Source organism: Lissotriton vulgaris, chromosome 6 (assembly GCF_964263255.1).
Source record: "Lissotriton vulgaris chromosome 6, aLisVul1.2, whole genome shotgun sequence".
NCBI classification, from domain to species: domain Eukaryota; kingdom Metazoa; phylum Chordata; class Amphibia; order Caudata; family Salamandridae; genus Lissotriton; species Lissotriton vulgaris.
This window is the reverse complement of record NC_141694.1, coordinates 1,580,191,213-1,580,215,437: the sequence shown is the minus strand read 5'-3', so window position 1 is coordinate 1,580,215,437 and position 24,225 is coordinate 1,580,191,213. Positions and strand designations below refer to the sequence as shown.

Here is a 24,225-nt window from a genome sequence, read left to right as displayed (position 1 = left end):
TGTGTGTTTAAATGTGCATATGCATATAAAAGGGTGCACTATAGATGTAATGCTTTAAGTTAGCTGTTTACACTACAAGCCTGACTTTTGTTCCCATGAGAATTCTTTCCGTTTCTACATTTTGCTGACTTGCTTTCCTTTGCAGGAGTTCTCACCAACTGTTAGCTTGAATTGATACATTTTTTGTAGATACATGTTTGAGAATTGAATCTGATGATGAGCACATGAGATCCCTGTGGACAAACAATGGATTGTAGTCTTTTCCCATAAGTGTGTGACCGAGAGGATCTTCCCATGTTTAGTGTGTGACTTTACAGCTGTGTTACTGTCTGAATACCATGTGCAACAATATAGACTTTGAAACAAATACAATGGATTATTATTTCTGACATACCAAAAGTGGAATTGACGATAAACTCTATCGATTATATCTTATCGAATGCCCTGGACGGAGAGGCAAATGACTTCGGACTTTCTTACATCTCATGCTGAACTCCTTTGTTAGTGTTTCTCTAATGGCTCTTTTCACAGCCTTCCTCTGCACTCCGACCTGAACCATTTTCTCTATTTCCCAATCCCCAAGATCCCAGGACCCCTTAAACAGGCTCTTAGAGACATTTCCCTATGTCACGTTAAGTTCCCCGCGTCTGGTTTACACCAACACTTTAAGACACTTTGAAGACTCCTGACCAAGCTTCTACACTGCATCTGCTGCAGCGGTTGTAGTGCTGTTGTACTCATTGTACTCTTGTACGCCCTTTTGTCTTTGTTACATTTGCTCCATGGAAATGATGTGTCTTATTTTGTATCAAACAGGATTAAATTGCTAATCCATAAGAAAGACTAAACTAGATTATGTTCCAAGCATCAGATTCCAATGTTGTTGTTTTGTTTTGCATCTACAGAGCTGCTTGTATGGTTGATTCTTGTCCAATTAATTTTCTTTAGGAGGCTAGGCCTCCCTGTTGCAATAATGTATTTTTATAGTATGATATTGAGAGTGATCTATTTGAATTTAATCTCCATTTTGTAATAAACACCCTCATTGTGCAACCAAATTGTTTGCACTGTTAATTAATTGATTGGACAAGAAATGCTAACTCTCTTTCCGCTCAGTGCAACACAAAAATGTCTATCGGAGGACCAAGTTAGCAAGTAAGTAAAGCAGAGTTAAATGACTCAGCCCAAGAAGTACATACTCGGAGCAAAAGAGTATCGAGCCCAGTATGGCGAGTTTAAATCCGCTGGCCCAGGGGCAGCCCCCTGGAAACCACTTCAGATGGAACAGTAAATAGCTAAATGAAGCAACACAGGGCCGTGGAGGGCAGGAAAGATTCGAGCTATTGATGCTTCCAAGAAGGGATAAATATTATGAGCTCTTGTGGGACTGTGGTAAAAAAAATGAGCTGAAATCAGCAAACCTCTCATAGCGGCAAGCCATCCTGAGTGTACATTGCAGGATCTGAAATGCTGACGCCCAATTTAAAAAAGAGGAGGGAGTGAATCTCTGAAGAGGCATCTCTCACACCGTTATGTTGCTCTTCACCCTGATAGGAATCAGCATATAAACGTACATGCAATTGGTGGGGAGAGCAAGCATACCTTGGGATGCACACCTGCCCAACACATTTTCTCCACCACAGACTGGTGGTTAATTTATTTATTTTGTGATTGCTTGATTCAGCAGTAGCATATAAAGAAAGAGAGATAAGCACAAAGAGAAACTGGTTGACAGCCTACTTTTCAAATGGTTCTTAAATTTCAAGTGAGAACTAACTCCTCTGATGGAAGAAGGGATAAGGTTTCAGAGCTTAGCTGTGAGTACTGGGAAAGCTCTTCTACCGGATATTCTTTTTATAACCCTGAGAACTTTCAATACATTAGCACTAGATGATGTCAATTATATAGATGGCCATAGAATAATGAAACCTAACTTATGTACCCCCTAATTGTATGCTTCTACGTTTCAACCAAAACACTCGTGCCACAATCGTGAGAGTATTTAATTTAAAAAAAATCTTTCTCAGCTATTGTTAAAAATGGATCTGATTTTTCACATTACATTGTCTGTTCCCTTAATGCGCCTTTTCTTCCATTAATTTTAGGTTTAACCTGTTGATTCCATCGCTATCCCTTGCACAGTTTACCTAGAATTTCCCTCAAGTGTTTTGAACAATAATGTCTTAATGTTTGTCAACAATATTCATCAATCTATCGGGCTCCTCTAAATCTGACTTAAAGAGCAAACAGCTTTTTTAATTTATTTTTGTACTCAAAGTTGGATGCAAATTGATGTTGGACCCAAGGTCTTCGCCCCTAGAATATCTTCCAACAAATCCCCGAAGCAATTAGTAGAAGATCACTTGGTCACAAAGTGGAAATACATGTGATTTTGCCATCTAGCAAAATCCAAATTTAGAACTGGCTAAACAAAAACAAAACAAAAGCAAAACTCATCTAGCAGGGGTAATACTGCAACTCTGCCATAACAAAATGTCTCTACGGAAGGTTTACCTCATGATATCTCTGACCAGGTCATTATGGGGCCCTATTTATTTTATTAGCTGATTTTGTCGATTGTTTTAACACTGGAGCTTTTGTGTGCTCATAAATTAAAGTACTTAGGGTCAGATTTATGTTAACTGGCGCATCCCCAGGGATGCGCCAGTTAACGTGCGCCACAGTGCACCACAGCTCCGCCACCCATGGTGCACCGCATTTATAATGCAGCGCACCATGGTGCAAAAACAACACAGATGCGGGACGCATCTGTGCCGGAAATGTGTTGCATTGCTGGAGTTGCGTCGCAAGCGTGACGCAGCTCCAGCAAGGCTCGGGGGTGCCGCATCTACACAATGCTGCATCAAGACCTACGCCTGCTTCAAGCAGGCGCAGGGTTTTGACGCAGCATTGGCCTGAAAGTGACTGAGTGAAATCTCATAGATTTCACTCAGCCACTTTCAGGAGGCGTTCCTGCGCAGGAACGCCCCCCCCCCCCCCCCCTGCGCAGGAACGCCTCCTTATGGCGCAGTGCTTTACAACGTGACGCATCTCCTAGATGCTTCATGTTGTAAATAGGGCGCATTGTTTGCGCCGCAGTTGTGTCACATAAAGTTACGCAATTGTGGCGCAAGGGCATCATAAATCTGCCCCTTAATGTTGTTAACCAGGACGAGTAGTGACGCATATACTATCATTTTGATTGACTCTCTTTTGCTGTTCTGCCAAAGCTGTTACAAAGAACACGAAGGTGGTCCCCACCATGGGCTACACTCTCATAGCTGAATGCCCTATTTGGCACAATTAATGCAAATCTATTTAAGGTGAGCATGAGGCATCCCAAGCCTATGGTGCAGGGCACTCTGCGGTGCATAATGAGTTAATAGCGCTGACAGATCGCTTACATTTGACAGATAGAGTCATTTCCACACGCCTCCTTCTGTGTAGCAATGCGTGGTTAACATATAAATAAATAATCGCATGGTTATTTTAAAATTGAAATTCACGGGAACAAAGAATTCTTGCTGCACGCTAGCATGGCTATTATTTTAAAAACATCCTCCTTTGTGTGTGACAAAATACTAAAAAGAAAGAAAAAATAGGAACATTTGAATATTTAGCATGCCGCATGGATCAAGAGCAGCAGGGAAGTGTTTCCCGTAGAGTATTAGAATTACATAAAGGTTCGACGTCGCCACCATGCGGTCATATATGTGTAAGGCTTTGCAGGTCTTTCTTTCCTCACGATTAAAAATAATGTGGACAAGGAGTGGTTTCGTTGCATATTTGTGTGATAAAAAGGATCAAAAGATGAATTGAAAATGTGACTAACTTCCTTTAAAAATGTTCAAAGAAAATAGGCTTTTGCAAATAACCACAGTGCACGCCGTCAATTGTTTTAAATTGAAGAGCAAATATAGATGTTGTCCATTGATTTAAATTGAAGAGCAAATGTAGATGTTGGGTAATTTCATATTCACCCTATCACAAAACCCAGTTACAATTTAATGAGTGCATGATATTACCTAAATAGTAGCATCTTAAAATCTCGTTTTCCCACATGTAATGCCTTCCCATCTGTAAATCCAGTTTATGTGAATATAAGGTTCCTAACTTGAGCTGAACAATTACTACCTGATTCACAAAACAGAATCAGTGGAGTTGTGCGTTGTGAAAATGTTTCTAATCAATGTAGATGTTCCCCAAAAATGTAGAACACTTTTGACAATTGAGAGGATTTGACATTAACTGGACTTAGGGAAGGGGAGCGGTTGTCTGTGAAATTAATGCAAATGGCTTACCCAACCAGAAGTAGTAATTTTTGAATAATAAACCTTTGTTTTCGCACATGTCTCTGTACTTCCAATTAGTTTGTCTCAAAGATCTAGCAGTGCTTCATGTAGAAAGTTTTGGATATTAACAGGTCATCGCAATGTTTCATGGATTGAAAGGCAAGAGATGTCTCCATATTAACAAATGAAGAAACCAAAATATATTTGCAACACTACACAGATATCCTGTGTACGACTGTAGGTTTTCTGCAGTGCAGACTATCCACAGCCACATGGTCAGCTATCAGGGGAGTATGCAAATATGGTCACAATATTTCTAATATCACGTAGGTAAACATTGTGAAGCCATTAAAAGAGAAATGTGAATCATTTAATGAAGTAAGGGAAACGAGAATGAGTGCCACTGACTCATTGTCATTGAAATTGCTCTCCCTCCTTCGCAGCTCCACCATTAAGTGAGGCCTTCCCCAAAGCCCCTGCACTCTCGAGTATTGGTGTTGGAGGCCCTACTCCACCCGCATGTTTTACCTGCGCCTCATCCTTTATCTCTCTTTTTTCCCTCATTGCAATCTCCCCCTTTCACTCTCCTTCTGTGTCTTTCCTCCATTTTCACTTGCTCTTCCCTCATTTTAATCTCCCCCTTTTCACTCTCCTTCTGTCTTTGCTCCATTTTTACTCGCTTTTCCCTCATTTCAGTCTCCCACTTTCACTGTCCTTCTGTGTCTTTCCTCCACTTTTCTTGCACTTTTTCTGCCCTATTCCACTCTTTCCCCATTTTATTGGCCCTTTTACGCCCGTTTTTTCCTCACTGCTGCTGCCCCCGTGGCCCCTCCCCCTGCACGACCAGCCCATTCCAGTTCCTGTCCCCGTTCCCGCCTCCCAGCTGTCCAGCCCCCCCGACCCCTACTTAATGGCGGCTACTGCGAAACAGGCGAGCAAGGCCACTGTCTCATTCTCAATGAAATTGCTCTCCCTCCCTCACAGCTCTACAATTAAGTGAGGCCTTCCCCATAGCCCCTGCACTCTTGAGTGCTGGTGTTCGAGGCCCTCCTCCACCCACAGGTTTTACCTGCGCCTCATCCCTGGTGGTCCAGTGGACCTCCGTCTCTTTTCTCTTGCTCCGCTTTTCCTCTCCGTTTTTAGACGTTTTTCCCTCATTTCAATCTCACCCTTTTCAATCTTCTTCAGTGTCTTATCTCCATTTTCACTCGCTTTCCCCCCATTCTAATCTCCTCTTTTCACTCTCCTTCTGTGTCTTTCCTCCAATTTTCAAGCACTTTTTCTGCCGTATTCCACTTTCTCCTTTTTTTCTGCCCTTTTCTGCCAGTTTTTTTCCGGGCTGCTGCCCCCGCAAGCCCTCCCCCTCTTCACGACCAGCCCAGTCAAGTTCCCCTCCCTGCTCCCGCCTCTCAGCTGTCCAGCCCTCCCCAAACCAAAGGCTAGCCCATCTGCGCCCGTCCGTGACCCGACTGAAACCAGCGCCAGAAACCCTTGATCTCCAAACCACCAACGCTACAACCCAGCGGCACTCGAAGCACTCAACCCAGGCTGTAACAACAACTGCAAGCTAGCATCACCGTCCGACACACACGGACCCTTCAGCTGTCACAGCTGCCGGCACACCTACAGCACTGGCAAGAACACGGACCCAGCACAACCCGCCACAAGAACACAAATGAACTGAAGACCCTGCAATGCATCCTCCTCAACGTCTGATCCCTCCACAAACATGCCACCCAAATCTGGGACCTCTTCGACAGCACACCCCAGACGAAGCGTTCTTCACCAAAACCTGGACGAACACCACCTCGGGACTGGACATTGCCATCGCCATTCCCCAAGGATACAAGATCTCCAGGAAGCTCCGCCCCACCTGCCCGGGAGGAGGAATTGTCAACATCCACATATCCACCCTCCACTTGAGCACACTACCCAAAGAGCCCACAGAACTAATGGAACAACCTCAGTTCAAGATACTGGCCAACCCTACCACCACTCTCCGAGGAACCCTCATCTACCGACCCCCTGGACCCCGTGGACCTTTTGACAACTCCATCACGGACATCATCTCTCAGCATGCCATCGCATCCACAAACTACACCCTGCTGAAAGACATCAACTTCCATCTCGACAACCAACTGGACCCCAACACCACATCCCTCCTGGACAACCTCCACAACATTGGACTCCGTCACATCGTGACCAAACGCACACACTCAGTAGGACACACCCTCGACCCCCCCTTCATAACATGAAACTCCATCACCTTCAGCCACACCATTGAACTCCCATGGACTGACCATCGATGCATCCACTTCACCTTCAGAATACCAACCATCCATAGACAGCAGCACCTAGTCCCATGAAGAAACTGGACCAGAATCACCGACGACCAACTCACCTCCTCACTCATCAACTCCACCCCCAACCATCATGGAAAACAACGACCCCACGACCCCAACACCGCAGCCCGAACACTGCACTGATGGATCTCAGATAGCACCAACACCATAGGCCCCCTCAAGAAAAACAACACCCACGCCAAGAAACCAGATGGTTTACCACCGAACTTCAAGAGTCCAGATGCACTTGCCGCCACCTCAAAAACACCTGGAGGAACACCAAATTCACAGAAGCCCACATCAACTTCAGAGCCGCCTCAAACGCCGACCACCAACTCATCAGAAAATTGAGAAAAAAAGCAATTGAAGACAGAACCTCCACACAGGCGCACAACAGCAAAGTACTCTTCAACATCATCAAGGAGTTCCCCCAACCCACCAGTGAGTCTACTGACATCCCTCCCTCACAAGACCTTTTCACAAAATCAAGAGCATCTATAACAACTTCGACAAAGACAACCAACACACAAAACCCTCACCAACCACCCCCGACACCCTGAAGCCAGCGACTGACAACTGAACAGCCTTTACCACTGAAGACACACTGAAGACAATGAAGTCAATCCACTCCGGGCCCCCATGGACCCCTGCCCCCACCACATCTTCAACAGTCTGCCAACACCATCACACCCATGCTCTGCCACACCATTAACCACTCCCTAGCGACCGCCCTGTCCCCCGACAACTGGAAACACGCTGAGCTCAATCCCCTCATGAAGAAACCCTCAGCGGCCCCCACCGACCTAAACAACTACAGACCCATCTCCCTGCTCCCATTCAGAGCGAAAGACATCGAGAAAGCCATCAACAGCCAACTCACCACATTCATCGAAGAGCACTGTGTCCTTGACTTCTCCCAATCCCGCTTTAGAAAAAAAACACAGTACGGAACCCGCCCTCCTCACCACAACAGATGACATCTGCACCCTACTGGACAAAGGAGGAACAGTAGTCCTCACACTCCTCAACCACTCAGTGGCGTTCGACACAGTCTCTCACCGCACCCTAATAAGCAGACTCCCCGATGCAGGGATCCAGGATAAGGCCGTTGACTGGATCTGCTCCTTCCTCTCTGGCAGAATGTCGCAGGTCAGACTCCCCCCTTTCCTCTAGGGCCCTACACCAACCACCTGCGAAGTCCCCCAGGGGCCCTCCCTCAGCCTACGCTCTTCAACGTCTACATGGTTCCACTTGCCCCCATCATCAGAACCTGCGGACTCAACAATGTGTCATACGCAGACAATACCCAACGCATCCTCTCCCTATCCAACGAACCCAACACCGCCAGTCACAACTTTCGAGAAGGCATTGGAAGCCATTTCCAAATGGATGAAAAATAGCTGCCTTCAACTAAACACAAACAAAACAGAAGTACTCATCATGGGCCCAAACCCTGATGCCTGGACGCCCAGCTTCCCAGCGCCTGGACGCCTCAGGGCAGCTGCAGCGCTCTACAAATCCCATTTTCATTTTATTTAATTTCATTTATTTTATTTCATTTCATGCCTGGGTCAACACCTGGTGGACCCCCGCCCTCGGAAGCCCGCCCACCCCCACGGATCACGCAGGCAACCTGGGAATCATCCGAGCTCAAAATGGACCGCCAGATCAACTCTGCCTCGTCCTCCTGCTTCCACACTCTCCGCCTCCCACTTAAGACATTAAAATGGACACCCCTCGAACACAGAAAGACCGTCACTCAAGCCCTGGTCACTAGCAGACTCGACTATGGCAACGCACTCTACGCTGGAATAAACCAAAACCTCACCCGCAAGCTACAGAACATCCAGAACGCCGCTGAACAACTAGTTCTCAACCTGCCAGGACACTGCCCCATCTCCCAGCACCTGCGCACACTCAACTGGCTACCCATCAAGACAAGAGTCACCTTCAAGATGCTCACCCACGCACAAGAGGCCTCCATGACACCGGACCAGCATACCTGAACAGCCGACTCAAATTCCACGCACACCAAAGGTCCCTATGATCAGCCCAGCTCTCCTACGCCATGGTCCCCTGCACCAGAAAGAACAGATCGGGAGGCCGCTCCATCTCCTTCCTCTCAGCCGGAGCATGGAATGCCCTTCTGCTGCACCTCAGATAGACAACATCGCTCCCCATCTTCGCAATGCACCTCAAAACCTGGCTCTTCGACAGACCCCCTCCTTGATGTTCTGGAACCTGCACACTCCCCACCACCCTCAGCACCTTGAGACCCTTACGGGTGAGTAGTCGAGCTCAGCAAACGCCTGATTGATTGATTGATTGATTGATGATGCATAGGAAAATGTTATTTAGGAATTATAGGTTTCTAACTGTAAGAATGTCACCTTTTGCACGCAGTCACGCAGGATTCACCATTCCTTCACATTATTTTTATCAGTATTATGACTGTTGGCAATGTGACACCGCTATTCGCTGTGCTCCAAATTGGTTTAACTCAATTGGTTTATTTACTTTCTTGTATGGCGATGGCAGGTGGTGCAGAAATTGCACCAGTGCAGTGGGATTTAAATGTCAACTGTGGGCTGCATTGTTTATTTATATATAACCCAAATTTATGACAACACATAGTGTTAGAAAGTGCACTACTGTGCTCTGACTGGGCTGCAGTTTAAAAGCATTGCAGTGACAAAGGGAAAGGAAAAGTGCTGTTGCCATTTAGTAAAACCTATTTTGTATTAATAATCTAGCTAATGGGGTGAATAAGGGAGAACCAAACCCCTTCTAATGAAAATGAAGGTGTAATCACTTTGGGTTAAAGCCATTTGGAATTGTTTCAGTGGGTGCTTGTCAGATCCAGGAACATAAAAAGCAGAAACACTCCTGACTCAGAGATGACACAGCTGGCCACTGAGGGCTGGATATTGAAGGAGCCATGACTGGGGAGTAGCCTAATATCTAGAATGTTACCCTTTGGACTCATGGGTTGCAGGTGTGACCAGGAGAAAACTTCCCAGAAGTTAAACAAAAACATGACGTTTCATTTTTTTTCCTCCCCTTGGAAACCTGACCAAGAGTTTTCATGCTTCCCAGGGTGGGCCACACCCATGGCAGGCAAGAAAAAAAGATTTGTTCCACTCAGAGATTTTTGTAGTGATCAAAACAGGTTCAGTCGGTCGAGCAGTAAAGTTATCTGCCTCTTGAAGTCTTGCCTGCCTACAACTTTCAGATTTGGTTACAGAAGGATTTTGAGATCCAAAAAGTCAAAAAGTGAAAGGATAAAACAGGGTGAGGCATTGAAGTGCCCTGGTGGCTATGAAATACATCTTTCTTCCACTATGAGTTTTTCGTGCCAAAACCGGTGGCTTCAGGTGAATCTAGATGACAATGCCTTGAACTTTGAGGGACCCTCAGCATCTTCAGCTTTTGACCGCAGACCATTGGAAAATGTTGACTGTCAAAACGTAGACTACATCAGAAGGTAAAAACTTTGACTGGACAAACCCGCTTTGTGTATACTATCACCTCTCTGTCGTGGTTGACCTGAAATCATTTCTAGGTCCCAACCAACTGCAGACTGATATTTTTTAGTGGTGCTTTGATTTTTGCCTTGAAACATAAAAAATTCTTATATTGGTTTCCTATTCAATCAATCAATCAGTGAACCTGTAAAGCGCACTACTTATCCGTGAGGGTCCCTAGGAACCTGAAAATGGATGTTTTACTTTCATGTCTTTTAGATACATGGTATTTTGAGAAGGAGTGCCGTTTTATTTCCTATGTTTTTCTTTTAACCAGAATGCTTCCATTTTTGAGTGAGATAAATGGGGGTTAGTGGAATGGCCCTCTATGTGAGACATACAGTCTTAAAGGTACAATGAGCTTCAGTAGTAAGTCATTTTCATTGGTTGAGGATGGTTGTGAGCCTGCCTGCCAAATATTCTTGTTTGAGAGATGAACTTATGTGTAGGGTGGAGAATGTTTTTAAAGGGGTAATGTGGAATTGAGTTGTCCAACTAGTTGTATGTTTCATTACTGTCTATGGGAAATCATCAGTGCCTGTATGGCATATTTACAAACTTTTTTGGGGAATAAATAGTCTATGTTTTTCCGTAGCTTCAATTGCAATCTGAAACATTTAGAGATTTCACATGTGTGAAATCCATGATTTGAATGTTTAAAGTCCAGTGATTTCTGTGATTTGAGAATCATTTTGGAAGATGATTAGGTCCTGCAGTTCCACAAATCCAGTCTTGGGACAGAACCTTGGATGTGTTAGGTCAATAGGACTAATTCAGTATGTTGCATGTTGACCTTGTGGTTTACTATTGATATCCATGCCTTAATGTTGGGGCAGCAATAGACTACATCATCACTGTTTTCTGTGTTATCATGCCTGATGTCCAGGTGTGCATCATTTGAATTTTAATCAGAGGGTGTTACATATATATATACAACGTAGGCAAATGTATATGCTGCAAATCATGATTATTATTGATCTATCAGCATTAAAATAAAATAACCATACTCACTTTTAAGGTCCAGATTTCTGGCTCCTGCTGTGCTTTGAGTTGTTATTTTGGTATCAATCTTTACAGTATGAAGGTTGTTTGTGTCCCTGGAAATCATTACATTGTGCCAGTGATGGTCATTGAGGGGTTTGTTAGAGCTTCCTTTAATGAGATTGGCACCATTACCAAGATCAAACACATAATGCAGATACCTAAACATAAAAGTAAAATAGTATTAGAATACCCACAATTATTTCATTATGCTAATGTTGACCAAAGCAGTTAGATTCAATTTTCTTTCTTCTAAAACAAATTGTATTCTTAGTATGCTACATTACAAAAGGTAGAAGAAGCAGTCAGGTTACCAAGATTTGGTTGAAGGTTACTGAGTTCAGCATTTATTTACAATCAAAGTTTTCTATCCATAAGACTTCCCAGCCTTCATTTGACAGGGGTAATCAGCAGATTTGGTATGTTATGTAACATAATCCTGCATAGAAGTGTATAATAAGTGCTTGGCACTCTGCTTACATCCAGGCAAATAGCCATGTGGAGAAAAGTTTACAATGGAATGGTATGGTGCCAGAATGCTGATATAAAAATATCATCCGATTGAAAAATTGTTCCCTAAAGGTAATTTCTGCCTTAACAAGTAGAGATTCCCACTTCAATAGAACATAGTCACAGGATGCAGCTAGACGACAATCATTCCTTCACATGAACTGATGGTGGCCTATATGTTCAGGACGTAATGTCTCTCAGGGATCACATGATAACTTCTGATGCCATAAGGCCGCGATTTTTAATGCCAACTTAAGTGAGCATTCAATTTGTTTAACCAATTCAGAGAACTAAAAAAAAAAAAAAATTGGCTTTCACCTCAGATGCTTTTTTCCCCATGAAGTAGAAGATGTAACCATTTTTTGCTTCAATATGGAGTGAAGCATTGCAATAAAATAAAGAATATAGGCTGCAACTAACTAAAGCAGGAAAAGAAAGTAGATTTTTGAGTCCGATCCTCTAATACAAATATGAAAGATAAAACAATATTACTATTGTTATTGGCATCACTGTTAAAAACAATTAGTAGATTTTTCTAACTCATCGACTCAAGGCAAAAAATTGTCTCCTATGTCTATCACTAGGTTTCATTTTACAGCCATTTTTTACTATAAAATAATTTTGCAAACTAAATGTGAATAGAGCATTACACTGAAAAAGGGCAGGCTTTGTTAAAAGATTGCCTCATCAATTAAGTAGTAAATTGTTACTTTTGACTGAATATTTTAGCCCTACGAAGATAGAAACCCCTCTGATCATGAAATGCATTTTGACAAAAGAACTGTTAGAGGTTGATGATTTCGCTCATCACTGTTTGTAAATATTGATTTATGCATTAAATAGTGTGCTTGTTTCAAAGATTTCATTGATCTTCTTTAAAGGGAGGACTTCACTGCCAATTTCACTGCCATTCAGTGGCTAGCACCCCTATATAAAAGTGTGTTACCATTTCAAGAAGGTAGTACTGCTCCAGTATGCTCTACCCTGGAGATCGCAGAGATAGAAATATTTTTTTTTGCTTGTCAGATTTTTTAATATCATTACATACATTTTCTCCTGTGCAGTTTATCTTATTTAATTAACACTTTTGAGCAACTTTACTACTGATGGCTACTCACAAAATCCGAGTTTCAGGTTACTCAAAAGTGTAAGAGTAAACTACATGTCTAACATACTGAAAAGTGCAAGTTAACTTTGTGAACAGCCCCTACCATTTGTGAACAGCCCCCAGGTCCTTCAATTTGGTGGAGACATACAAGTTACAATTTTGAAGTGATGCCACACTCAGATTTTGTGAATAGTCAAAAAGTAGTAAACTTGCTCAAATGTGCACATTGCTCAAAACTGTAGGCAGCCTTGGAAAATCAGGCCCAAAATCCGAATAGCCTGAACCACAAAACTTTAAATAAGTATATTAAAAATGTGTGAAATATACGGTTTGCTTGGGATAGTCAACTTTGTTGTAAATGCTGCATATTTGCAAATGCTGCAATAACTTGACATTCTGTTCTACAGCATGTTTGACAGGAGTGAAATGGTCTGGAAGCTTTCCAGTCTTTCTTAATAACCAAATCATAACTTTCCCATCAGTTTAAGGCAAAATGGTACCAATTTGACTCAATAGGATGTTTTATTTCGTGTATACATACCCTTTCACCAATTCCACTACAATAAAATCATTGCCATCGCCGCTGTTGTACAGGATGAGACCATCTGGTGATGTTGTCTTGAACTGGAAGAAAAGGTGCATGGATGTGTAGGCTTGAAGTGTGGACAGTGCAACATAGCTTGCTTTTGTCTTAAATGTGACTGGGTCAGCTATGATATTTCGGAACCCGAAGCGGGCATTGAGTTCACAATAGTCTATGTCACCATTTTTACACAAGTCAATGTATGGCATGCCATTGAATGTTAAGCTCTGTAGATGGCCAATGAAATTGGAAGGGACAGCAGACAGATATCGACGCTCTGTTATTATTCCAGACTCAATGTTATGGAACTCCAGCCTTGTATGGTCACCTGCCATTTGACCTAAAAAACAATAAGAATTAAAGAATGTTAGTGCCTTAAAATTTAGTAACACGCAATCTAGAAACAAATTAATTTACTTTATTTTAACACAGTTGAATAAAAAGAAAGCAAAATAAAAGACCCAATGATAATAATATTAAAAAAAGTTAAATGAGGTTTTGTCCACCTTTCCTGGTTGTTGTATTCAGTTAATTGTTTACACTATTCTTATAGATAATGTGTATTGAGTATTTCACCATCCATGTAGTATTGACAAAAACACTACCTGCTCTCACTTCCCATTGATAAAAAAGAGGCAATTTGGGATCTCTGTATTGTAGGAAGAATAATTGTGTCATTAAAATTACTGACCAAACATTGACAAGGATTTTAGTGTTGTGTGGCGCCATCTTGGCTGGCATAAAAATAAGAAGCAATTCCAAAAGTGAATCAGTCATAACCGAATGAAGTCATGTCATGAGCATATGCCCCATAGTGAAAGATGGAACATTGAGAGACAGAGATACAAGGACTTTGAGCCAGGTTTGTATTGCATTTTTAACACAAACCTGGTGTAAAGTATTAGGTTTAGGTTTACAATCCAACACAAATCACAATTTGCAGTGGATTATAATCAAAAGTAAAGCAAAGATGAGCACTGCGTTGCATTACATATCTTTTCATCAAGGGGTGTTACATGGATGGTGAATAGGTGTTCTTATGCAACCACCTATGCTTTTTGATGCAAATCCCTATCTACAAATACCTGTAGACAAGGATTTGTATAAAAATCCTGCACCACCCTGAGCATGTGTAATGAAGAGAAACATCTTCATTTATTCTCGTTTTTTCCTCTTTGTACATGTGCTGCATCCTACAGCACAAATACAAAGAGGGAAATGCCTCAATCTCTAGTTGGGCCCCCTTCCTCCTCAAATTCCATGGGTACCAAAAACGAAGACCTCCTAGTAGTTTGGCACAATGGTGAATACGTTGGAGCATGGCATCTTAACGTGTGCCCCTGCAGGGAGAGAGTAGAACAGTAGTACATCTTATTAGACTTGATGCTGTTCTGCTCTGTCTGGGTCACTCAATGAAGCACAGCAACCTTACTTGTGGCTCTGTTTTACATGATTACTTTGTAACCTGGGACCAGTGGGCCTCATTTACAAGGCTATTGCACCTCTGGTGTGTCACTTTTTTGATGCACCGGCAGAGCAGTGTGCCTGCTTCTATTTGAAAAGGCCATGTAAAGTCACCCTTCGTGACTTTTCATGGCCTTGTAATTATTGGCCGCTTTCACGCATTACTCTGCATAAATGGGGCATTACATGGGTGTTTCTGTGGCTGTTCCCATGCAACATCAATGGAAACTAACTCATTCCCAGATTTAAAAATGTTGTAAAGCTGGGAATGCGTCAGAATCCTACACCTCCCCAGGGGAAGCAGACAAGTGGCACAACAAGGAGAAATACTTTTATTTCTCCTCGTTTTTTCCTTGTTAAATGCATGCTGCAGAATGTAGCACACATAGAAAGAGGAAAATGCCATCAACTATTGTTTTGTGCAAGAAGGCGTCCCAAAAACAATTATCCCTGTAATGCAGGTGCTCTTGCAATATGACGCAAGGGTGCCTGCGTTGGCTCATGGCTGCCAATTGTGGGCCAGTGCTGGTGAAATCACACGGATGTGTCGTACTGTTGTTATTAAATTGCATCCCAGTGCTTTTAAAAAGACACAACTAGAGTGCCTGTGTTATTTTTTAGTGTGCCTACATTTTAATAGCACGGGTTCGATGTCAGTTCTTTGCTCCTCCCACAAAAGGTTTGGGATAGGTCTTGATTTTGAGTAAAGACCCAAATGATAAGGTGGTTTGAGTCATAATCAATGGAAGATTAAATTTCACCAATCTTTTTACAAAATGGAAATGCAGTCTGCTGCTAAAATGAATGATATATGTTCTATGTTTGGCAAACATGAACGCGGGATCATTTGATGACCATTGAACAGATAACAGGATAGTAGTGTCTAGAAGAGACTTTGCATAACATTTTGGGGTGAATCGTTTCTTCACAGTGGTTTCAGATTGATTTTTACATTGTTGATCACCTCTAGCATACCTGTCCACAGGAAAATGATATAATGCCAATGACATTAGATACCTCTACTATTATGCTATGCATATTTTAGCAACTGCGCTAACATTCTCTTTGAATTTCTAGTTCAATCACCCAATCAAACTCTTTGTAGATGGGCTAAGATCATGATGAAGGCATTTATTTATAAAAATTCTCCTCAATATGTACACTTCTGTAATTTCTCTGGTTGATATTCTCTAGTCTACTGCAGATTACTGATAGATTTACAAGCATATGTGTCATCTATAGCACTGTTGCTTTTTATTCCTCATAACTCCTTATTTGTCCCTGAAATGTTACACATGTTTTCTGAGAATAGTCTTAAAAACATTATAAGGAGTGTGTATGCTCAAATTTCTTTAATCTGAAAATAATTAATAATAGTCATATCACAACATAAAAATATGTTTTCTATTGTTTCTAATTGTTAATGGTCTGTGTACAGCATCATGATGTTGAAACCTCTTTTGAAGGTCTATTGTTTGATAAACTAAGTTCTGGGGAACAAAAAGAAGGCAAAAATGCTCAAACCAGCCATATTCCTTCGTCTTCTAGCGCTAACACTCTATCCATTCATACTCTCTCCCTTCCCTCCCTCTCTGATCGCTTTCTCTTTACCTTTCCCCTCTCTCCCTCTCTTTCTCTCCCTATTTAAGCCTCCCCAACCTCCGGGAGCTGGGGAATGTGACAGAGGCACCTGTCAAACCTGGCCCTCAAGGGCTGCAGCCCACTAATCCACACAGTGGAGAAGTGTGGCTCAGGGGTTAGAGGCGGCAGACCCGGAAGCTGAGATCGGCCCTGGACCAGGGTTCAATTCCCCGCCTCGGCGGGTCTTGGGCTCAAAAAATTCCACGGACTCGATAATTCTCGCTCCGGTGCCTTCTCAACTCACGGGTTCACACTCTGCGACTCTGGGCAATAGCTTGCTTAATCTCCACAACGGCCCCTCACGGCGGGATGCCTGGCTTTCACCTTGTGGATACCCTGCCAGGGTTATCTCACAGGGGAATACCAGGACGGGTTCCCTAAGCAAGCGCCAGGAAACCCTTTGTGGGTAGCTGTGCGCTATACAAGCTCAAATACATTTACATTTACATTTACTAAGGAATTGTCCAGTTGAGTCGAACAAATCTCTCCAACTCTGAGGTGGACTGCTGTGAAGCTGACCAAGCGTTTTCCAACTCCACACTTCTCTCAGTCAAAATGATCTGCAAGTAGAACATTAGGGCAAGAACAAAGGTCACCTACCAATGGAGTCGAAGACTAACCTATATGGAGGAATCAATGGCAAGGATTCCCATAGTATCTTTTGAGAATGAGACCGAATGTCCAAGCTTGTACCCCTGAGGTTTGCGATTAAAACTGTTTATAGTGGACCTCTTTGGGCCCCTTGAGGTAGACTGCTGTTTTTAGGCCGGCGCATAATGTCTTGCATATAGGTTATCCACTCTTGCAAAAGCAAAGCACAGTATGAAAATTTGAAATGTATCTGAGAGGGTATATCAAAAATAACATACAATGTAGAAGAATTTTCAGAAAAAACATCTGAATTTGAAGTGTACTTATTTCCAGTAAACTTATATTTCCTGCATCATAATCAATAACACCTTGAATGTGATAGTGATTATAAACCTCGTTTGAAGTTCAAATAGATGGAAAAATTATCAAAAATACAAATCTTACTATTGGCTCTTTTCAACATGGTAAACGTTGCTTCCAGCAGTTGTCTTGCATTTATGTGAGACTCTAACAAAAGAACGCACGCACTGCTGCGTCATCAAGGCCCAGTCCCTTTACTGAACTGGAATCTTGGGTTGTTGTAATCCACAGGGACTTAGCTGTCAGCAGGACTTTAAGTGGGATGAAAAAACTGGGGTAGTCTCTCAAAGGGATGTGGCCAATGTAATTAAGGGCATGGGTTAAAATCACGTGAGATAAAAATCTACGCTTAGCATAGTGTGCCGCCGACTTGTATTTTGCTGTTTCTGTCATTGCATCCAGATATATGATTCAACAAGTAACATCATACCTACAAGGCATGACTATTGGATTTGTCAATGGTTGTTAGTTGCATAAAATAAATAGGCAGCAACTATGGCTTGTATATTTTTAAATAAACTTCCACTTAAAGCTCTGGTGACACCACAGCAATGTTGCTGCTCCTGAGTTACAAAAAGAGAAGGGAAATCCAGAGAGAAAATGACTCTTTACAGGATTTCACTTACCCTGTAAACCTCACCTGGCATGACGTCAGGCGGTAAATTCTCCACTAGTGAGAAGTGAGCAGTGTGAGCACGCGCACATCCATCGATGTGCCTGCTGTTACTGCAGTCCAGAAAAAAACGGACCGCCTGTGCCAGGGCACAAAACAGAGCCTGATAGAGACCCGTTTCGAGGCCTCCTTTAAAAAACTGCTGGTGCTCAGCACTCGAGAGACCAGGCCCACTTAAAGCACTTGCTGTCAGTTTGCAGCAGGTGCATTGGCACTAGTGTCTGAAGGTGTGAGGGCCTCCTGAATCCCAAGAAAGCTTGCATCTTACTACCCAAGATGGCGACCATTTCTTTCCTTGCGTTAGGGCCACGGCACCCTTGCTATGCCATTGAGGCCACAAATATAGACGCCAAAGATTGTGCTGATGCTGATGAAACACAATGCGTGGGAGACGCTGCAGAGGTAAACACACAGGACCCATGAAACTGAAGCTGTTACTTTGTAAGGAAAATTCAGTTGAATAAAAAAAACACATCGCTAGGAATGATTTGCGACAGTATTTGACTGTTCCTATAAAGTTTCTAGTAAATACGTAAATTGAAGGCATCCAACTGCATGGTTTTCTTGTTCTGTGATATAGCTGAGAATGAATTCATAATATCTTCAGTGAGATCATTTAAAATACCTATCTTGTTTAGAGAAGGTTTTGACATCATTCTTACATTTTAATGAATTTCATGAATTCTAAAATATGATCATTTTTAACTGAAAGAGAGATGCACGTCCTGGGACACAGCTCATAAAATGCGGCCATCACCCCCTCATTAGTTACCGTTTCAGTGGCCTCCATTCTACACTCAGAGGATTCAATCTGTCGATTGATGTTGAACTTCAATGGAGGAACGGCTGCAGAAAATGCAGTGTTTACACAGCGCCCCCTTGTGGAAAATTCGATGTAGCAAGTAATGCAACACGAAAACATTCAGAACGCGTCCAGGAGAAAGTCAGCTCATCATAGACAATGTGTTGTTTTCCCCCCTAATTAGCATCATTCTATAACTTATAAAATAAGCAAAATAGGGATCTACATTTAGAGCAGTTTAACCATAAAGGTGTTTTTACTATGAAAAGTTAAGACACTCCTCTAAACATTAATGTTTTAGCAATAATTTGACACAAATACGAGCAATTTCAGTTCAGAAAAAGTCTCTTGTATGTTCTGTGGCCCGATTATTGTTAGCCCTTCAGAAAAATCCTAATGAAGGTGGTGGGATTTTTTTTCCTTTCCGGGCCTGCTGATGCAAAATCTTGAACAAATTCTGCTTGTCTCCACTGGTTTTGCATCAACCTACTTCGGACTGAAGAAAGGCAACATGCTGACCGAGAGCCAAAGAATTACCTGCAGAAATGTGAGAAGCCAAGAATACGTGTTCTGTCCAGCGCTGTCAAGGGCTTAACAATGGTAATTGTTTTAAGTTAATTACACTACATGCAATTACCACACCAGGGGATCCTGTGCATGCCATCTGTCTTCCATAGGGCCCACAAGGACCCTACACTGAGGCACTGCACACAGGCTAGGCATGTTACTTCCCAGAGCACTGTCAAGGGTCCAATAGATGTAATTAACTCAGTGCACGTTTCATTAACTTGATTAGACTTGGCCAGCATCTCACAAGACATCTAATGGTGACAGTGTTATGTTTTCGTTTATCCACCCATGGAGCACCTCTAATTGCCATCACGAAGTGAATTTTGACTGTTCTGAAATCCACCAACAATTTCCCTCACTATAATCTTAAGTCTTGGTCAATAGTTGGCTACCATTAAGAGCACTGCAAAGAGTATGGTGTATTTTATTTACAGGCTGATGGATAGGCCCATGAGCTTCAGGTATAATTTACAAAGAGACTCATAATGAGGAATTAAAATACCCTCCCATCCATGCTATTAGTGGTAGAGGAGAAACATTGCTGTGATTATTATCACTATTCATTTGCATTTATAAAGCAGCCAACTATGACCTTAGTATGGCATATCCAAACATGTTGATAGTCTGTTGGATGCTTTGCCCACGTGGTAGGAACAGAATGCTCCAGGTTACTGATTCCACAAGAAGGTCAAATGTTGACTTTTTGAACTGATACTGTCTTAAAAGGGCAACTGCGTAAAGTATGCCTCTGTCCTCTAAAACTCAAAGAGACCATCCTTGGAGAAGGAAGATAGCCTTTTAACGTATGCAAATAGATATATAAAAGCATATCTATGAGCCCCTTGCGCTGCTAAAGGATCACTGTCATGATGCCTCTGGTGGTGCAAACTACAACATTATATTTATGAGGTCACACAGACTCACTTTGCGTGGCTTTGAATGGCCTCATAGATATGGAGTAAAGCAAGGCAGAGCAAATCACTGCATTGGCTTACTTTTTGCTAGCGAGGCATTTCCATGGGTGTTCACATGCAATACCCATGGATATTGACGCTTCTGCAGATTCACAAAACCATGTAAAATTGAGGATGCGTCAACATCCTATGCCACCTCAGGGGAGTCACAACGAGGAGAAATAACTTATTTTCTCCTCATTATTTCCTCTTTCCATGTGTACATAAAAAGAGGAAAGAGCCTCCCAGGATTATTTTTGTGCAGGAAGGTGTCCCTTAAAAAAAATTATATCCCACTTACCTCCTCACAGCCACCTTCCTTCTTCGTCTCTTTGTGGCCGGAACCAGGTAGCACACAGGCTCCATCCCCTAAGCCAATAACAATGCTGCAATGCTCCGCTGTGATTGGTCTGACCGCCCTAGTTTCTCGCTCAGAAGGGGAATGGGAGGCTTGGCTTCTTGCCCACCAGGCTGTGTAATGCAGCCTAGTGGGGAACATGCAAAGTGTGCATGACTGTTTGTGGCCAACCCCTGAAGGCCGACCAAGCAGTCATGCCCACTTTGGAATAAATCAACCACTCCTCCTCCCGGATGTCACAGTAGCTCAGCCCCACCCTGTCCAACCTGGCTGGTACTAAAAAGTAAAATGATAATAAAAGAAATAACTTCTGTTATTAACATTTTTATTTTGCTTTTCACTGCTCTAAGTACAGTGGAGAGACACTCCTCCACCTTAGCTTAGGTTTGCACCCACTAAGTGCAAACCATTTCTGTTTATGCTCAGACTCACTCTGTACCAAAGCGGTAACATCGCTGCCAGCCGTACAAATCTGCCTGAGATGGACCCAGGCAGAGTGATAACAACTCCTGCACCTCCCAGCCCCAAGGAGAGTTTTAACCGTACACTGACAGGACCACACCAGCCAAGCAGATGTTCCATCAGGCAGGAATATACTTGGTAGAAGACTGCCAGATGTCTGTACATCCAGCTGTAGTTGAAGCCTATGGGTTGATACCATCTTTGGTACCGACCTTTACATGGATTGACACTAGCAAACCTAGGGACACAGTCGGAACACCGAGGGGACACTGATGGTACGACTGCAAAACAGACCTATGTTAACTCATGCACTGCCTATCGGCCTGCCTGTGTAAACTACTTTTCTGCTAGGAAGGGGTAACATTTATTCTAGAGAAGCCTATGGGTCACTGGTGACAGACAGTAATGGTCATGAACAAAAGACAGCATAGCAGAAGAAATCCGTGTTGAAAGTGCAGGGCGGGAACATGATTTGCAATATCACGGATTAAGCTTGTGTACCTACAAAACTGGTTGAGAACCTAAATAGTTTATTTTCTGCAAATTAGTTTGAGTGTTTTGGAAACATTTTCTAATGCAAAGTGATTCTAAGTGACTCCAGTATACATATAAAATGTCATTAATACCATTAAATCGATAGATGTGGAAATAAACTGAATCAACATCCTGATTAATGCTCTTACTAGAAATAGTACAAGAGAGAATAACAAGTCTTCCCATTCATCCATCTGTGTCATTACTATCTACAGTTATTAGTATTTGTAGTAAATGCTCTTTCTGCACATTGTAAACAAACACACTGTAAACTCTAAAAGCAGGAAAGACGTTGTGCGTTTTACCTGTGACAGCTTGCTGGTCGTCAACCATGAGTTTTAAACTCTTTCCACGCCGAACCACACGCACTGTGTGCCATTCATTATCATTGAGGTTATAGCCAGCAAACAGTGTCTCTGGGCCTTTGCCTGTAGAATATGCCAAACAGTCATTAACACATCTTTACATTAAATACACAAGTGAACCTCAGAAAGAAAGAAAGAGAAATACGCCTTGGTCACCGTGTAACTTCAATGGTCACAAAAACAATGAATACCAGTGTCTCAGGGAAAAAACAAGTGGTTAATATTATCTTCCAAGGGATGTGGTTCTTTGTTAAGTCAAGTTAGTTTAACTTTACATTGCCCAAATATGCTTGAGATAGGACCAAAATCCATTCCTCACCATGGTCTGCTAGTGTGACTCAGACCCTGTTCTTCTACAGCAGCTATGTTGCACCCCAAAAACACATATGTTAGCTCTTAAATAATAGCACAGGGGATGTGATGGTTTTGTGAATGGGAACTTGGTGCTTATCTTCATATGTTTGTCAACACCCCCGAAGTCCTTTTGCTTTGAAAAGAAGTTCGTAATATGGTATTTTAATTTACAATATACCAATTCCATACTCAATTCCTGACTTACTTCTGGGTAGCGTTGAAGTTTACATGTGTCAAATATCACTGCTAATTAAGTTGATTGATATCTCGATTACTATTGCTTTGCAAGGTTGGAATTCCAACTAGAATATAACGGGATTTATATTTTGGCGGACGGGATATTTGTCACTGTTATGACGGAGTAACCCGTCTGCCAAGATCTAAATCAGGTCCTTATAATTTTCAGTTTGCAACCCTTGGATGCGTAAGGCACATTTTGTGAATCATGACCCTTGTGTATATTATTGCCAACCAAGGAAATTATAATGCGCTCAAAAACCAACTCATTTTCACCACAGCAACAAACAATGGGGCATATTACCAAGGGTGGCAATATTGAATTATCGCCGGTTTAGCGGCTGTTTTCGGCCGCTAAGCAGGGCGATAATTCTATCGCTTTATTACCAAGCTGTCGCTAACTGATGTTAGCAATGGTTTTAGGCGATAGCGAGCGGTTTGGGGCCCGCTTTGCATGTCAGTGATATTTATCGCTAATGACATGCAAAGTGGGCGTTCCCAACTTGTTAGCGACTGAAACAGACGCTAACCTCGCTATCTCCTATTACCACCACAGGCGTAGCAACGGAAAGATTCCCCTATCGCCAAAAACTAACACCTGCTCTGACCAGTTCTTAGCCATGTTATCCAATGGGGGGTGGAACATGGCTAAGAGCATTTGGTCGCTAATGCATGAATATCGCTGAAATTTCACCGATATTCATGCATTTCGCATGATTTTTATCGCTTTTGAGCTAAACCTTGATAATAGCAAGGTATCTCAGCGATAAATATCGTCGAACCGCGGCGATAAAATTATTGCCGCTAACCCTGCTTAGCGATAAATATCGCTATTTCTTGGTAATATGCCCCAATCTTCTTATGCTTATTTTGTGGGGGTATGGCAGTGTTTTAACACAAGCATAGAATTGGTACAAGGTGAACTTGTACGAGAGGGTATGCAGCCATTGTTATGCCTCTCCACCGGAAAGACATAACTTAAGTCCATAGAGAATATTCATATCATTGACCACGAAGTTTGTATGAAAAAAATAATTAATTTTGTCAGACCAATAAAATATGCATTCCAAAGAAATAACACAAATCCAGGAGGATAGCAGAGGAAAAAAGTATTATATTATATGGATCCGTGGTTTCTAACTTTAACAAAAAGGCTTTAACAGCACTGGCACTTTACTCAGGGGTAAAAGGTATAATTACAATGACATAAATAGGTGCATTCAATGTACATTCTTACCACGGGGAGCCATGCCTATTACCTACACTTTTCTCTTTACGTATTGTATCTCAGTGTGACTTCACTAAGCAAAGACGGCTAGAGCTCAAAATGTCCTTTGAAGCATAAAAATATGAACAGTTAATGGGAACATTTTGTGGACCACATACACAGGTTAACACATGCCTTATTCTATTTCAGTAGTGTGATTGTCCCTTTCAAGCCATTATTTTCAGTGCTCACTG

General features: G+C 42.3%; 1 protein-coding gene across 17 annotated transcripts in view; it reads right to left on the bottom strand.

Moving 5' to 3' along the window:
* The window catches only part of NRXN1 (neurexin 1), a 1,556,457-nt gene that overhangs the window by 591,015 nt on the left and 941,217 nt on the right, over window positions 1-24,225 (bottom strand). For all 17 annotated transcript variants that reach the window (XM_086927741.1, XM_086927742.1, XM_086927749.1 and 14 more), the window contains 3 exons: window positions 22,114-22,236; window positions 13,359-13,740; window positions 11,170-11,360 (listed from right to left, as the gene is read on the bottom strand). In XM_086927741.1, coding sequence (XP_086783867.1) covers window positions 11,170-11,360; window positions 13,359-13,740; window positions 22,114-22,236 — 696 coding nt within the window. The remainder of the gene's footprint in view (window positions 1-11,169; window positions 11,361-13,358; window positions 13,741-22,113; window positions 22,237-24,225) is intronic.